The 18,180-nt window shown below is 35.7% G+C and overlaps 1 protein-coding gene and 1 long non-coding RNA gene across 3 annotated transcripts; one reads left to right on the top strand and one right to left on the bottom strand.

Annotated features, from left to right (window-relative positions):
* Positions 1-4,792: 4,792 nt before the first annotated feature.
* LOC113316601 (cytochrome b561 and DOMON domain-containing protein At5g47530-like) lies at positions 4,793-6,206 on the bottom strand. The gene is made up of 3 exons (XM_026564761.1): positions 5,571-6,206; positions 5,220-5,474; positions 4,793-5,125 (listed from the first exon to the last, which is right to left on the bottom strand). Exons 1-3 carry the CDS (start codon positions 6,204-6,206, stop codon positions 4,793-4,795), a joined length of 1,224 nt encoding a protein of 407 aa, XP_026420546.1.
* A 7,297-nt stretch (positions 6,207-13,503) lies between these two features.
* Positions 13,504-15,301, top strand: LOC113318432. Of its 2 annotated transcripts, none has more exons than XR_003344536.1 (3): positions 13,504-13,720; positions 13,862-13,901; positions 14,973-15,301. It is a non-coding gene; the product is annotated as an uncharacterized LOC113318432 (long non-coding RNA). The 2 variants fall into 2 exon arrangements; XR_003344537.1 differs by lacking the exon at positions 14,973-15,301 and adding an exon at positions 14,273-14,928.
* The last annotated feature ends 2,879 nt before the right edge of the window (positions 15,302-18,180 follow it).

The raw sequence follows: 18,180 nt of genomic DNA, 5'->3' as shown, positions 1-18,180 counted from the left end.
CACATAGATATGTCGTTTGTTATTACAATATAGCTCTGTTTGTTACTAGCATCATGGTGTATATGTATGATAATAGCGAAATTACTAATTGAAAACTAAATTGTTTTCCTTTTATAACAACTTCGAAGAACAAAACCACTGACGGACCTATAGCGTCACAGCCCAAAAGCCTAAAAATGTGAAATGTTATGCTCGACAAGGCTATTAGCTCGGACAAAAAAAATAATTAAGAGTTCTTGGGTCCGTCCCGAACAAAACAATAGAAAAAGAAATGGAAAGGAATTAAGCTCTTACTTGTAAAAAGAAGTGGATGATTTCTTGACTGGTTGATTTTCTTTTTAACAACAAATTGTCAAAAGAAGAAGAGATTAAGAGCTTTGTTAACACTTGTAATGTAAATTGTTGTTTTCTTTATTTTTGCGTCTAAAATAATGTTATGGGCCTCTTATTTATAGGTCCCCAACAAGTAGAGGAATTTGGAGCCGCGAAGGGTTTCAATTCCTAGCAAAAGTCGTGCACACCAAGTGCCCTAATATCAGTCAACGTTGTATTTCAGTCAGAAGATTATTTTGAGACGTTGATATTAACCCTTGACACCTCAGCCATCAAATGGTTGGACGAGAGTTTATATACTCCCTTCATCTCTAAAAAATAGGTAAGTTTGTGTGTAAATTTACCTGCCTATTATTTTGAAACGGAGGTAGTATTTATTAATAGATTATGAAACTTCGTCTTCACGATTATGAAAATCCCGTGCAAGTGGCTGACAGTTGAATTTCACCGAGTTTTTTTTCTTTTTCTTTTTTCTTTTTTTTTTTTCATTTTTTTTGATTCGAAAGAATGGATTATATTAGTTTAAGATTGTGTTTACATGGTAATCCCGATCTACCCAGCATTGAATTTCCTGAGGAGCCTTGAGAATTCTAGCACGTTAGTTTTGTGAGTTGTGTTGGGTTAGTCTAATTGACACAATAACACAGCATGGATAAGCACGTGGCACAGCACATCACGACACGTTAAGAAAGCACGTCATAATATGCATAGTCAATACAAAATACATCACATTTTTTTGTATATTCCATACAAGAGTATTTATTCTAGCCAATTTTTAATATTTGATCATCGTTGTATTGACTATTTTTAAAACAACTCACAGAGTACCTAAATATTTGAAAAATATTTATTTTCAAAAACATAAAATAAATGTCCCAGCACGGCACGACACATCACGTTTATTTTTCCGGCACAACACAACATAACACATCATCTAGCACGACACGCCTTAATCTCCGGCACAACACAACACGACACACAACACGCTAAGCACGTGACTTCATGGGTTGTGCTATGCTGGGCCGTCACGTTTTACACCTCAAATCTGCTAAGAGAGTTTGCCTTAATGCATAATAGTCCATCTGGATATAAAACAAGGTTACTATTTTGGGGCAGTGGGAATTTTGTGTAAAATTTTTATACCCTGTTATAGGGCATATCTAAAACTTTTAGGACATAAACAACATTAAGTCCAATTAAGGATGATCTTACAAGAGCTATCTAGTGGGTAGTTCAGTCACCTATATACAGGGATGGATGGACGTGGGTACAAGTGACCCCACTTGTACCCACCAAATTTTGGAATTTTACGAAAAACAGATTGGGTAGTTTGTAATTTAATATATATGGGGTGCAAATGATATAGCATAACTGAAATCCGTATGACATTAATGGGTTTAAAATGTGAACGTACCACTTTGAATCTTCTTTATTCTTTTTAATACGACAAACTTCTTATAAAAATAACGAAAAAAACGTAAATGATTATGGATTAGGATACACTGGTATGAGAATTTAGGTAAACACGAAACGTAAATGATAATGGAGAACTAAAAACGTAAATCATCGTCATTATGGAGGGAACACGAAATATTTAGCTATTGTGGTATTATTCAATGTCCTTGTTTCTGGTTATTAGCATCAATGTGCACAATTTTTTCGAATAGTTGATGTATCTAGAATGGGATTTACTATTGCCAAAGTGGCAAGTAAATATACCATGTAGATCCCATATTGGTCGAAATTTTCATTTTTTTGTGAATACCGAAACTAAGTTCATTGGACCCCATAACATATAAGTCCTGGCTTCGTTCCTGCCAATAATCTATCCTTACTTTTAATATTAAAACCTACAATCAGATTAAAATAAAAATAAAAAGTTGTTTATACATAAACCTCTCATATTCTTTCTTTTCTAAGCGAACGTTCCTCTCCCGAAATTTTTTTTTTCATCGCCATGACTAAAGTCGGTTCGTTAAATTTGTTCGTCGATTAAATTCAATTACATAATGGATCGTACAATGAAAAAAGCAGGGACTGGGCATTCCAAATCGCTTTTTAATACATCAATTGAAGAAGAAGAACCAATTGAAGATGAAGGTTAAAAAACTGAAATTGAACCTCAAATCGAACCAGAAATCCAACCAAGTGAAGCACCAACTCCTGAAAAACTAGGGTTTGGCTCAAAACTGAGTGGTGTTTTGAGCCGAACTATTCTTGAAAACTTTAACCTGAAAGTGTGTATGAACAGTTCGACTTAAAAGTTCATATGAATTTTACGCCGAACGCAGTCACCGATAGGAGGTGCTTTTGTTGTTCGTCTTATTCGATAATACTAAAAATAAGTCGAACAAGTATTGTTTAGAATTCATAAATCGTATAAGCGTAGAAGTTTGATTGGTAAGAATGTTTTAATTATAAACCGAACAACACTATGTGTTTATGAATCAACAGATAGTCATTGAGATCGTCTTATATTTGGTATGTCGGGCTAGCCGAACCTGTTGATTTTCTTTAAAAAAAATCGATGGTAGTCATAGAATTGGGCTAATGTTTTTAGAGATTGAAATATAACAACTTTGTTTAGTGTTGTGCATTTTATTCATCTTGGTCGGTGGATAAAGTCCAAAACCGCACGATGAACATGAAGAAAATGTATGACACTTAACAAACACTATTAAATTTCAACCGACATCTCTTCTAGTTTTAGACTCGAGTTATTTCACCATTTTTCTTTTTTGTTCAATGTATTAATAAAGTTTTATACTTGTTTCAGGAATAGCGAAGTTAAAAAGAGGAGGTTACGCCTTCTAATTTTAAGACTCCCGATCCTCAAGGAGGAGGTCACAAAAAATTAGGAGCAGGAGGAAGCGGAACTGACAAAGATGTCGTGTTAGAAATTGGTGAACCACTAGCAGAGATACAAAGAGAAGAAGAAAGAAGAGATGGTGATCGATGGTGCTGATGAAGATAAATTTGATGATAATGAAGAACCTCAACATCAACCAAAACCCAGAAAAGAGAAGAAGTTTGTTGAACCATAGGTTACAGGTTTGCACATTCTTCATAAGGATAATGTAATCCCAACTCGAGATGATGGTTTGCCCCATGGTCTTCCGGAAGATGGAGGACGGGTGTTGATCGGTTACATCGAATCTTGGGAAAAGACAGTATTTGATACTCTTGATCACAATGATGTGGTCCGAGTATTGAGACACTAGAGGAAAGGGAAATATAAATTGTCTGAAGAGGTTCCCGAGGAGATTGCTTACGTACAATCCTATGCTTTATGGATTGCGATTCAGAATAGACATCAGGAATGTGACAGAGTTGCAGTCTCCGCCTTTTCTGAGAGATTTTGTTCAGATACTTGCACGTGTCAGTTATCCTTTGGGGAGATGACAACCACTCCTGATTAGGCGAACAAGATTATAGGGCTTAAAAGTGAGGGTTAGAAGCGTGGATGCTAACTATTATGAAATGAGCTATATAAGTTGTTCAATGAATGTCTTGGTTGGGATGATTATAAAAATGAACTTGAGTTTATCGTTCCATTAAAGATGCAAATTATGTTCACGAGAACGGTGTGAGAAATAAAAAGCTTAAGAAGGTCAAGCTTACTAACTTGAAAAACGAATTTGAGAACACATATGAGAAAATAAATAACGGGAATTGGTAATGGACGAGATCAAAGTCAAGCAGACTAGCATTACGAACTTGCTTTATAATCTTGGCAGAGATATCTTTCCCGACCTTACTGGAAACATCTCTTTTTGGTTAAGGGTCTTGCTACCGTTAACAAGTACACCTGGGAAATGCAGCTCTAGCTTACCTACTTGAACAACTTCCTACGGCCTCTAGGTTGACAAGTACAAACATTGGAAGGAACTTCACTATGTTTCAGGTAATTCTCGACAAACCAATACCAATTATTTTCGTTCCCTTAATTATAAAACTTTTTTCTAAAACTTTTCTAGCATCCGTGTCGGGTTCGGCTTATAATTCAAAATCATTATAAGCTGAACACGTTACTCAGAACTTTTCAGGTACGACCTGCAATATATGCTTTTTTTTTGGGCTGATTATGGCATGGTAAAGATTTTCCATTAACCGGGTTCGTGTTATAATTGATTAACATTTTAAGCCGAACGGACTACTGGGTTTCATATTCCAAAGAAGGTACTACAAGTCTACAACGGTTGTGAAACCTAACTTTCCCTAGCCTAAGCCAAGCCTAAAAGCCCAATAATTATATTCTTCTACTACTCATTCTAAGTTGGGCCGGAGAAAATGTTTAAAATTTAAGTTTAAGCTCGGTATGGAAAACTGGTCATATCCCACCCGTACAAGTCATACTAGTTTCAAAACAAATACATAATCGGAGTACGGATGCTAATACATAATAAGCACGTTCATAAATAAGTCAGAATCGTCTACATGATGTTGCACCCATCTCCATTTACACAACCGATTCAGTTGAACCACCGAATGTGTTTCCATTAATAGCACCAGTGTGACCATTTGATTCATGATTAGATTTCCCTGCAGCTTTCTTCCTCTTCAAAACTACGTACCATGTAAAAGCTTCTAACAGAACCGCAACAACAGCCAAACCTATAAGCGCGCCTATGTATAGATTCTTCCATTTCTTCTCAGGCTCCAAAATATCAAAACCTTTGAATATGTTAACGACGCTGAGTACTATAACTACGTATCCAGTCAAACGGTGATAGATATTCCAGTAGAATCGATATTTGTGATCAGGCTTCGGCCTCAAACCCAAAGCAAAAACCTGTACACAAATAATTCCAAATTCTCATAGTTAGTCAAATTATCACTTGATCTTCTCGGAAGAATATAATACATGCAGTAACTAATTAAAATACCTGAAGTGTGGCGAGAACGAATAAAGTAATCCCAATGTTTTTGTGGGCATTAAGTTGAATGCCTGGAGATTTACTACCGAGCACGAGACCGGTTGCCCATCCAGCAATTCCCACAATGTAAGCAGAAGTTTGGGTAGTAATGTGTATGTAAAACCATGCTGCGCCCATTGAATTGAATACCTTCAAATACCTTGCAGCAATGGCTCCAACAGGCATCATAATTCCCCAAGCAACAACATTTAATACTCCATGAACCTGAAATTTTCAATCCCAACACAGTAGATTGTTGTTAGACTCCTCCTATCTTTGCAGTGAAAATTTCATGTAAAAAAAAAAAAAAAAAAGACTTACGTTCTTGAGTTTCGTTCTTGAATCAACAGCGACACCACCACCGGAAGATTTAGATTGATTTCCAGAGAGCAAATCCAAAGAACCTATAGATTGTCTATTAGCCGCAGTCATGGCATGCATACCAGGTTTACCATTAACAACCGGACCTTCTTGCCAAACATGATTAATAACACTAGTATTAATCGGCAGTTGTATAGTTGCAAATATTGTCATCTCCCTATTCCGAAAGCTTGAACTCAAAGCAGAAACTTTAAAAGATAAGTCTCCTTGGGCTAGAGATGTTCGATAGGACGGGATCGGAGATGTATAAGCAAGCATTTGCCCATCTTTTTGATATGCAACAAGGGCTTGACATCCTACCATTCCTATTCCAGTTGGATTAATAGCCCAAGCTATCCATCTATCTGAATCGATATCTGTATGTCGATACGCGAGGTTTAATCTCCCAGTTGATGAATCATATTTCCAGTGAATAATTGAATTCAAGAATGGTAAATCATTACAAGAAGTGAAATCAGTATTGACTTGATTATTATCTCTTGGAAACACATATGTTGTACAAGTTTGAGCGGAAATTGAGATGAATAATGAAACTAAAAGAGTTAGAAACAGAACAGGTCTAAGTGAATTAACCATGGTGAAACCCAGAACAGAAAAGAATCTGAAGAAAAAAACTTAGATATTTGTGAATAATGTTGTTTGGTTTACTGTGAAATATTTGTGTGTCAAAACAATGTCATGGTCTCTTATTTATAGGTCTCGAACTAGTAGAAGTATTAGAAGTCGCATAAAATTTCTATTCCTAGCTCAAAACGTGTATTTCCTAATACGGCAATACCCTAATGGCTCCGGATCCTCTGTACCACGCATCCCGACTTTAACTGTCTACTATCAGATTTCAGGAAATTAGTCGACTTTTAATGAGAAAAAAAGAGGAAAATATCCATTCATTCCTTAATAATCTCTCTTCATCCATATGGAGATCGAAGTGATCGACGTGATGCCTGCTCAAGAGAAGGAATTGATGATCTCGGAGTCGGATATGGATTTACTTTTCGTCATCCTTTATTTTGTTGTCTTTGATTTCTATATCAGAAGTAAATTTCAGTTTTTTCTTCTCCAATTTTTTTTTTTTTTTTTTGATTGAGGAAATGTGTACTGTATGTTTTGAATTCAAATAATGCTTTCCCAAGAAAATATGCACTCATCAAGCCTGAAGTTGAAATTCCTTTTGAAGGCAGAGCTCCATGTCAAGATCAATGCTTTGACCTCCACACTGATTTGAATATCAGAAAGATACTTTTCTTGGAAGATTCGATTGTTTCGCTCGTTCCAGATACCCTATATAATAGCCATGTCCCAAATTTCTTTTGTCGGACCAGTAATGTCTTTAAATGACCAAGATTGAGCGAGGTGGAGAAGTGATTGTGGTGGATTCCAAGGGATGTGGCTGGGGAGGATTAGAGACCATACCGTTCTAGTGAATTGGTAGGACGGTAAAAGGTGTTGGGAAGATTTGTTGCTCTACAGCCGTACGGAAGCGATTTGCACAGTTATACAATGTACTTAAAATATTGCAAATAACACAAACTAGAAAAGTAAAGAGATGAGAATTTAACGAGGTTGAATCCCCGAAAAAAATAAGTGATTTATATGTTATCGCACGGGAGAAAACATATAAACCCTAAAAAAGAAAGAAGAATTTTTGGGATTTGATGATTATCTTATTACTAGTACAACCATTGCCACTGTGGGAAGGGCCGACCGAAGAAGAATTTGAAGGTGGGGTTTATCCGCGACTTTTTTTGTCCCGTTTCCGAAAAAGTGATACTTTCGCCTCGTTTCAGTAGAAGTGATACTTTCGCCTTGTTTCAGAAAAAAGTGATGCTTTCGACCCGTTTCAGAAAATTGATACTTTCTCCTCGTTTCAAAAAAAATGGTACTTTCTCCCCGTTTCAGTTTGACAAAAATTCTAGCTATAAGAGGGGCATTTTCGGTTTTTTAGGAACACACGACCAAAAAGAAGTGACTATACCAAAAAGAAATCCAATCTTTTTTGTGTCAATCGATCACTTAGATTTTACAAAAAAAGTGGATGTATAAGTAAATCTTGGAAGTAAAACAAGAAGAAGCTGCAAATCTTCTCATGATTCTGCAAATCTATGAGGCTATAACAGGGCATAAAGTAAATCTGGAGAAAAGCACAATGATAAGCATTGGTGCTGATAACAAAATTCGGGATTTAGCTAAAATACTGAACTGTAGAGTTGAATGTCTACCCTTCAAATACTTGGGTATGGCACTTGGAGCCAGCAGGAAGAAAACCAGTATATGGGAGTGCATAATAGACAAATTTCAAGCAAAACTAGCAAAATGGAAGAAAAGATTTTTATCAAAGGCTAGAAGAATTGAGTTGATAAACAATGCACTTGCAAGCTTGCCAGTTTACTTCATGTCCCTCATTGAGATGCCAGTGTCAATTGAAAAGAGAATGATAAAACTCATGAGAGATTTCTTATGGGGAGTTACATCAGATAAAACAAAAATATGCTGGATTGGATGGGACAGAGCTTGTAAACCAAAAAGACTTGGTGGTCTAGAAATAAGAAATCTTAGAGATGCCAACAAGGCACTGATTGCTAAATGGAGCTGGAGATACACTCAAGAAAATGAGGCCCTGTGGAGAAAAATCATTCAACGCAAAACTGAAACTGATGAAGAAGATATTTTCCCCAAAAGTTATAAATCCACTTATGGAAGAGGGTTCTGGAAAGGTATTGCGAAAGGTTGCTAGAGCACTGCTCGGTTGAACCCACCAAGCCATTAGTATGTCAAGTTTGGTTGTCATATTTAGTTACAAAACTCGAGTCGCTATTATGTAAACTACTGTCAACTTCGATAAGATAGACTAGAAATGATAAAAGTATTGTGCTCCAGTTACTCACCAAGATATGAAGATGTATTGAAGACAACAAAGACATCATCCTTCAGCTTGAGGTTAGTAACTATGACTTGACTTGTTCAATATCTATCTTGTGTCTTTCAAGTCCGTGTATATTGAAAACAAAACTGCAAAGCATGATTACACTCTAGTTAGACATAGTATTAAGGAACACAATACGAGGTTTATTGCTTAACCATTAAACTTTATAGATAAGACATCAACATAATCGGTTGAATGATATTGTGGTTATGTATGAGTATAAGGTAAGGATTTCATCCCAGGGAAAAATGTTTTACATGTGTTCTAAGGAAGTAAGTTCATAAACTTGTTTGTGAATCGAAAAGGAAATCGCCAGGAGTTATTTGGATTGTTATTCATTGCATATCTTGTGAACATCCAATATGTGTGATTTAGTATAACCCCTCACGACTTGTTTGTGTTCTTGGTAAAACTATTCACAAAGGCCTGACTTATGTATTGGTATGACTTTTATTAGTGAAACCGATCTTAAGTAATCACCTGAGATGGTATGATCGAGTTTGTGATTTGTGTATGACCAACTCTGGGTAAAGGGTAACCGATCCTAGTAAGAAGTGTAACAAATCACAAAGGGGAATCAATCCTTGTATGAGGTGCAACAAAGGGGAACTGATGCTATGAACATGTGAAACACGTTTTTAGGCAAAGGGGAACCGATCCTATGGACATGTGCAACACATACAAGTTAGATACCATAAATATATGGGGAACCGATCCTATGGACATGTGCAACAAGGGGGAACCAATCCTATGAACATGTGCAATCGGCAAAAAATTATCCAAGAATATCTTTTCGAATTATCTATTTTTCTAGAAATATTAGAGATGCCGAAAATATATTTGGTTAATGTGGAAAGATGTCGACATACTTTGAACACGTGCTATGAATGTTTATTTCTTTAATTGTTCAAAGATATTCTTTAACAACTAAAAGGAAAAAAATCCCAGGATCGAAATTAAATAAGTTAAGAATCTTTTCATTAAGGTTTTTAATTATATATATGGAAAATAAGAATTAGTAATGTGCATTTACTAGTTAAAAATTTTCCAAGGAGATTTTCGATCAATATTTTGGACAGAGCATTCTCAGGAATTATGGAAACCGAATTTGGAATATATTGAATATCTTTGAGAATATTTTCGGTTTTGGAAATTCCTTGGTGTTGAAACTTCCTTGTCTTTAAATACTTGAAGTTTTCCTTTCTATCAAACTATCCTTCGTGACAGTAAACTTCCTCTGTTGTACTGTTACTTGTGAAGCCGCCTATTCGGAGAGGAGAGTAACCTAATTAGACGAAATCTCTTACGACCGCTCAATTTAAAGTCTTCTTCGGGATTGAGAAGCTCTAGCGCGATCCGTTGGTGGGAAACTAGATAATTACAGTTTATCTTTTGTTTTCGATTGATTTGATTGACTAACGGTTGGTGAATCTTTGATTGCACCTGGTTTGTTTATTCTTGAGAACCTTCTATTCTGATATAAGGCTCACTCAAACTAGATCAAAGATCAACGTTTCTACGGATCTAAGTCTCTCTAGATTCGTAAGATAGATTCATTGATTTGCCATTGTTAACAGACTCCGTTCTGTGCGACAAATCAATAAGGAATCAAGTTTGTTTTTACAGATTGTTACTTTGAAGATTAAATCGAAGATTGAAGATTCTGAAGATTTGAAGAAGAAGTTGTTGTGAATCATTAAGAAGATATACTAGATCTACTTCTAAAGAGAACGTATGTTCTGCTAGGATATTGGGTATTAAATATCTATTGAGAACTTCGGTTCTGCTAGATATTATCAAATCAATAATACTGCTGAAGCTGAGTAACTAGGATCTTAGTTTACTTAGTAGTTTCTACACGAAGTTGCAGGTTTACTTTTTGTAGCGTCTTAAATCATTGAGTATTCAAATCTGGACTAGGTCCCGGGGTTTTTCTACAAGATTGTAGTTTTTCTCGTTAACAAAATTATGGTGTGTGCTTTACTTTATTTCCGCATTATAATTATTTTTATATTATAATTAAAGTAATTACACTTGTACGCTAACTAGGCACTTGATATTTATCTTACAAGGTTTCGGATATCAAGTGAACACTTTGTCATTGAATTGTCTCGATTCATATCCATAGACGATAAGTGTATTGGATTTCTCCACTTGTATGATATAATTATTCACGTGTTATACCAGTTCGGACTAACCCTATTTCAAGTGGACACTGTGTTGATATATTCCTTGAGTGATTGTTGCTCCAAGAGGTTTATACATGGTAAAGATTGAATATGTTGTGATCAAATAAAAAGATTATGGTGTATTTGGGTACCCTCGTCTTTTCAAAGGTAATGGAGTGTTTTATTGGAATGCAGAAGTACATATTGGTGATGGAAGTGCAACAAAATTCTGAAAATATCCATGGAAATCTCACACTCCCTTTTCAGACATTCACAAAAATTTTCCTCTCAAAAAGATGCAAAAGTGGCAGATTTGGTTGAAGATGGTACTTGGAACCTCCTATTCTCTCGACAAATCTCTGAAGAGGTTAAATCATAAATCATTAATCTTGTTAAATTTGTTAGGAGACCCCCCCTTTATTATGGGATGAACTAGACTCAGTCAGCTACAAGTTATCATCCAGCTACACATCACTAGAAGGCTACAAATGGCTCATGAATCAGCATGAAGACAATGACTCAGACTACAAGCAACTATGAAACAAAAAGGTACCTATAAAAGATCAAATGTTAGTTTTTTGGCAATTCAGAATGCCATACCCACAATTGATAATCTTAACAGAAGAGGAAGTGAAATTCAATCAACAAGATGTTGTTTCTGTAATGATTAAGAGGAGGATGTGAATCATACTCTACTACAATATTGTTTCTCCAAAAGCATTTGGGATCACTTTACTTCTTCTCTTGATGCAGAATGGACACACAAAACTAATTTCAGAATCAGATAATGCAATGCCACACTAAGTCTTGCAAGCAGTAGTCAAAGAAGGTCTAGTTTATAACACCATTTGCAATAGTTGGGCTATTTGGAATGAAAGAAACATGAGGGTTATGGCAAAGAAAAGAATCCGAGAGAAATAAATGATAATCATAGAAGTGACTAATTTTTAACTGGGGTGAGGTTCATTCTTGGTTCAAAGGTATCCGTTTTTCTGATTTAATCTTAAACTTGAACGCATTGTTTCTTAAGGACTAAGTCACGTCTCATACTAAGAACCATACAATTGTAATTCAGTCTACCTTTTTTAGTCTTGTAATTTTATCTTTATAAATAAAACTTTTACCCTTTTCCTCAAGAAAATAATAATTTAAAACTGATCCATCTACATATCAAACAAGGTTATCTTTTGAAATGGAGGAAATATTGTGTAAATATTTAATTTCATCTGATAATAAAATCCAACAAGGCACACTTATGAGATGTAATTGAGACGAATATCGAAACAAAAAGAGTTAGAAACAGAACAGGTCTAAGTGAATTAACCATGGTGAAACCCTAATCCGATGAAAATCTGAAGAAATGAAAAACTAGATATTTGTGATTCTTTTCTTTTCGTTAGTGTGTTTTTTTTATTATTCTGGTGTTTAAAACAATGTTATGGGTATCTCTTATTTATAGGCCCCGAAAAAGTAGAAGAAATAGAAGTCATTGTAGGATTTCTATTTATAGCACAAAGGTATACCAAACACAACAATATCCTAATTCTGGTCAACTTCTTATTACCAGATTTAGTGCAAGCCATTTAAGGCAGGCACATTAGAATTATAACACGCTAAGGTTTCCTTACTTTCCCGCACAATGTTTTGCAACCGACGGCAAAAATAACTTCTAGAAGTTAGAAGCAAAAATATTTTTTTTGTTTTACATACTTTTACTTGATGAAGTCATTCTGAAATTTAACTTAAATCTCGAATAAATTTTTGACTTTTTGACTCAAGGCGGAGCTAAGTGTCTTTTGGGAAAGTAGGTTTTCTAGCACAACCATTATAAGGCCCCGCAAACTCCATCTCTACCGAAAATAAATTTCTGAGATTTACACCCATACTCACATATGATGGGACCCAGTTTACACCCTTATAATCCCAATGCTAGATTCATCGGATAACTGCCACACGATTTTCTCTCGGGAGAAATTTCGGTGGATAATTCGGTAAATCTAGCATCCCTCCCCTATGGTAGGCTATTTTGCTTGAATACCTTTGTCCTTAGAATGACTCTAAGTTGACCGAAGAGTTGCCCCACAGATTGCACCAAGAGGGGATCACACGGTCTCAAATGTGCATTCTTAAAATTGTGATAAGGAAAGGCAGGAATGGGTCCCACCATCTCCTCTCAGATGGTACAAAATTCGATTGTTTTTTTTTCGGTGTGATTAATCATTTTCATTGTCCCTAACAGATCGAATTGAAATTGCCGGAGTTCATAGGTGAGGGTCCATATGCTCCAAGAGTTTAAATATCACCAAAGAAAAAGGATAATGCTACGTTGATCGGGAGGAAATCCCATCGTTTCTTCCTGGAAAAATAAAAATATTAGTGGGCCCCGCCGGAGATAACAGGGGATCAGGCTTAGTGACGGAGCCCACCCCATTTTTATCTCTCCCTGGAGAAACGACGGGATTTTCTCCCGGTACACTTAGCATTATTGAAAGAAAAAAAATGAAAAAACATCCCAACCCCAGTAGGGGCTGTTTTAATTGGCCCAATGCGGCAGGTTTTCAAATCTATCTTACAAAAACAAATGATTTTGTCCCAATCTGACGGTTCTAAATGAGTCTTCTTAAGACATCTGCGGTTTCTATTCCTCTCAGAATGCAAGAAAGTGAAGGAAATAAATCGTGGTTCAAAATGCATCCCTTTCTTACGCTCTGATCCAATGTCCCAGATTTACTTATTCATGCGTTACCCGATCATCTTCGACAAAGTTATTCGCATCATTTAATCTCATTCATGCGGTGAAAGTCTCAGACGGTTCATTCGTTGCCGTTCAATGGAATTGAAGGACAGACTTGAATTCACTCACTGACCGTTTTTCTTCTTTGCAATCAATGGGATTAAACCCACACAATATATTTTTCCAGACGATCCAATATAATCCCAGTTCAGTGGAATTATAAACCGCATGAAGAATATGTTCAATTGATCCATTATAATATTAGGTATCTTAAATTAGGGTTCCGTTTTCTTCGATTAGTTTTTCTCCTTTGAAATTCAATCATTTATCTTATGCTTCTGAATTATTATTATTATATTATTTTTTAAATATTTGGATTGATTCTCTTTTTTTTTTTGGTGATTAGGGATTCTCCGTTTTGGCAGCACGCAATCAAGTAATTTCAGGTAGCCTTCTTTAGGTACCATGATTATAAATTTCTCCAGCCACTCTCAGAACTGGGTTGTTTTTTTTTTATCGTAATTTCAGGATCATGGTTACATTCATTTTATTCCAGGGTTCTTTAAAGATCGTTAGGTTAATTCATGGATGTCTAACCAAATTCTTAGTAACTCTGTATGTAGAGTTACTATCAATTTCTGCAGATTAAGATGTGAATTCGCTTATGTCTAACTAATCTCAATTTTGGCTTAGGTTTGGATCACATAAAAAATTAAAAAACTTCGCATTTTGGTATAGTACGAACTTGGGATGGACTTATGGTGTTAACATAACAAAATCTAATTCCATCTTTTCATGTATATATCTTTATTTTCAGGAATATGCAACATGTAAAAGCGCAATAACAAAACACTTGGATATCGTTGTGATGATGAAACCCATTACCCATTCTGAATTATCAACTTGAAGAACTTGATATGTTTGGTAAAAGCGCCATAAAAAAGTCTTTAGTTGTTATTTAGTCGTAAAATGACAGTTCCCAGAAGTATTAGCTCCGGGTTTAACTGCACCAGTTTAGCTGATATGTTTGTGTAGGTATTAGATCTTTATTTAGGTTGTGGCCAGGGTGCGTATCAACTCCAAGACTCCCAGTGACCTAACGTCTGGATCTTTTTAGGAATCAAAGTACAGCTGAACCCATGGGTTTGCAATTAAGCGATTCCAATTCTGCAACACCGGTAGATTTTTAAACCAGTTAATTTAGTTTTCTCTGAAGAGGCATTAGGTGAGTTTCACTGCTTTTCTATTTGTTTTTAATGCTAAAAGAAGGAAAGTTGTTATGGGAATATAATATGTTTGTATTCGAAAGGCAGGATTATGTTACTTTGGTTGTGAAGGAGTGAACCATACAGTCATCCTTCTTATAAACGTTTGAATTTCGTAAATGTAAAGTTTATTTTCATTTTTGTTGAATTGTTTCCAACTCTATCAAATGTGATGTAACTCATGATATAATATTGATTGTTGTTTTTATTCTTTGAATCTTAATATATCCATCATGTGAAACACTTCTACAGGAAATCAGTGTGATGGATTAGCTTTGCATTCTTGATGAGTACCGATGGAAACTTTGGGAATTCATTCAGTCATGGATCATATGACGGTACTTGGAAATCATCAATTCTCTTGCCTTTTTTCCCCCTCTTTTTGTTACTTGGCTACCTGCTGCTTAATTAAGTGATTGTAGATGGATCTTCTAATGGATGCAAGTATGCCATTATTTAGTTTTTCATTCTACAAAGATACTCATCCCATTGTGACGAGTGAAACGAGATATTTTTCTCTTTCTCCAATGTTAAACATGGTTGAACACACCTCATAACAAGAATTCCTAATGTTTTCTTCAGGTCTTATATATTTGATGATATTCACAATATTTGTTAAAGCCTTTTAATCTATATCCGACCATATGAACCTCTGTCTGTTCTAGGTAATGGTCTGTCCACACTTTACAGTCATCCACAAGAATTGTGGTTGCATTTGAAGATTAATAAGGTATCAAAAATAGTATTTGAAGTTCTTTTAGACCTTACTGTGTTTTGCCTTTTTAAATCTCTTTAAACTAAGCTTGATTGTTGATTCTATAGTAACACTTATAAACTTCACCATTTTTAATTTAGACGAGGTGAGTAGAAAATAGGACTTCAAATGAAGGACTCTGTAAGTGCTGAGTTTTTCAGAATTCAGATTCCATGCTGCTTTGTCAATATGGTTTTCTTGGTTTGTTTTTGGAAAGAGGTTTATTTTTTTGTGGTGATTCTTGAGGTGAACACTAATTTTATTGTAGTTTGCGTCCAGCCATTCAAGTTTGAAGAATGTTCTTTCATGGCTCTAATTTGGCTTCAACTGAGCAATTTAGTTTATGTTGGTTTAATGGCGTTTAACTGTCAACCATTTACTTAGATTGACGAAGTTCCAAATCTTCATTGTTCGCTTTAGCGTCTGTTATTTGACTAAGCTCATTGTCCTTCAGGTTTATGATGTTTATACGGATGAGTTTTTTGTCGCTGAAATTTTTTCTTTTTATGAAATTTATCTTAATGTAAAGAAAACCGAAGTCTTTTGGCCTTCTACTGACCCCAGAAGCACAACTGACGGAGTTTTCCCCGCTGATATTGGTAGACCTTATAATGGTGTTAAACTATTGGGTGGACCGGTGAGTCTGGATTTGAACTTTATCAGTGATATGATGTTGAGCAGGGTGAATAAGACTGTTCAATTGATGTCTGCTATCAAGAAACTCAAAGACCCTCAAAGTGAGATGCTATTACTTCGCAATTGCACTGGAGTTTCTAGATTGTATTTTGCAATGCGTACTACCAATCCTGCAGCCTTACAATCTGCCACTGCCCTTTTTGATGATCACTTACTCAAGTACTTGAGACTTCTCATCACTGGTGATGGTGCGGGGTTTGGTCCTCTACAGCAGCGACTATCTAGCTTGCCCATCAAAGATGGTGGACTTGGCATTTACACCATGGCTGACACTAGCGCCTATTGTTACCTTGCTTCTCAGTGTCGGACTACTTCGGTACAAAAGGTGATCCTTGGTAATTCATTCTCAACTGAAAAAGGCTCTGCTTATCAGTTTGCACTACAGAATTTTTCTCAGGTATGTGGCTTGCCTTCTACATACCGTGTCGATGATACTTCCCCCCCATCCATGCACTCCCTGGCAGTCACTTATTTTGATGCAGTTAAGAAGCAAATCCCAGACCAATTTTTTATGTCCGCAAGAGATTCCATCCTGTGGCAGTGCAACCGTATCAAGCATGCACAAGATTATTTAATGGTTGTACCCATCATTGGGCTTAATCAGTGCCTTGGACCTAGACATTTTAGAGCTGTACTTTGCTATCGTCTTGGTATCCCATTGTTTGTTGAGAATGGCTTGTGCCCAAGTTGTAATAAAACCATGGACATCTTTGGTGATCATGAACTTCATTTTTCTAAGGATATAGGCCCCAATTTTCGACATGATATTGTTCGTGATGTAGTCGTCGACATTTGCTTGAAAGCTAGTGTGCCTGCTCGTAAGGAAGTTTCTTTGGGATTTCTGACGAATGATGACAAAGAGCTGAAACCTGCTGATATTCTTGTGCTTAACTGGGAAGACGGAAAGGATGTTTGTATGGATGTCACTGGTGTTTCGCCCTTCGCATGTGATGGAATTCGCTCTTTCGTCCCACGGAAAGAATTGTTTAGTTAGTAACGACGCTAGTAGTGGTTTTGGTAGCTTTATTTTTCATAGATTAGGCGTTGCTATTCAAAAAGGTGTTGGAGCCCAGCTTGTTGCTAGGTTACCAACCAAAAACTTTGTATAATGATTATTAAAAAGTTTATTTTCGTAATTAATATTTTCTAACACAATGACTTCTTTCATACACTTTCTTAAATTAGTTTTACTTTTCTTTTCTAAAAATACCTTATAGTCTCTCTTCTTCATATTTAGTTGGTAAGTTGCTACCAAGGCACTTGAACTGATCAGTTCAACTATCTAACTATGACTAGCTATCTTCAATGTGCAGGTTGTCATGTACTATGAGTTTGTGCCAAATGGTGCACTTCTATTATATTCGTATTTCAACTTGGTTTACAGTTTGATTGCTATTAACTAGTTGGTTAGCAGCTAATAATGCATTAACTGGACAATTGGTATCCATGTCAGTGCTAAAGCATCATTATTAAAATGATACTTCTTTAAATGTTAAACATGAACTGAAACTACTGACAAAAAATTGTTCTACTGAGACCGTGGATACCGAGGCTTAACTATGCGCCTACTTCTTTATTTTCTGTTTTGTATTAAAGAAATAAGCATTTTTTCTTTCTTTAGAAGCGACATAAGAAATCTACCGTATGCTTCATAAATCTTCCCAAGTCGGTTGTAAGGGTCATTTTTGAAGTGTTAAAATAGATGGGCTGCGAGTAATATAATCGTAGTAGTTTAGCTTCTTTTTTTTCATTTTTTTTTTTGAAGGATTCCTTTTGTAAGATTCTCAGTCTCTTATTTTGCATAAAAACAGTGGCGAATTTAATTACGTTCTGCTGGTGAACAAATGACTTTTGCTTCAAAGGTACGAAGTTCTGAACTGTCTTACTTGCTTTTAAATTCTTTGTCGTGTATTTCTTAGCTTATGCTTCATGGGTTTCAGATATTAGACATAAGATGTAACATATCAATTGTGATTCATAAGATTTGATCAGATCAGTTGTCTCTTGACC

This window comes from Papaver somniferum, chromosome 10 (assembly GCF_003573695.1).
Source record: "Papaver somniferum cultivar HN1 chromosome 10, ASM357369v1, whole genome shotgun sequence".
Taxonomy (NCBI): Eukaryota; Viridiplantae; Streptophyta; class Magnoliopsida; order Ranunculales; family Papaveraceae; genus Papaver; species Papaver somniferum.
Note: the sequence above shows the minus strand (reverse complement) of the source record. Positions and strands in the feature narration are given on the sequence as shown.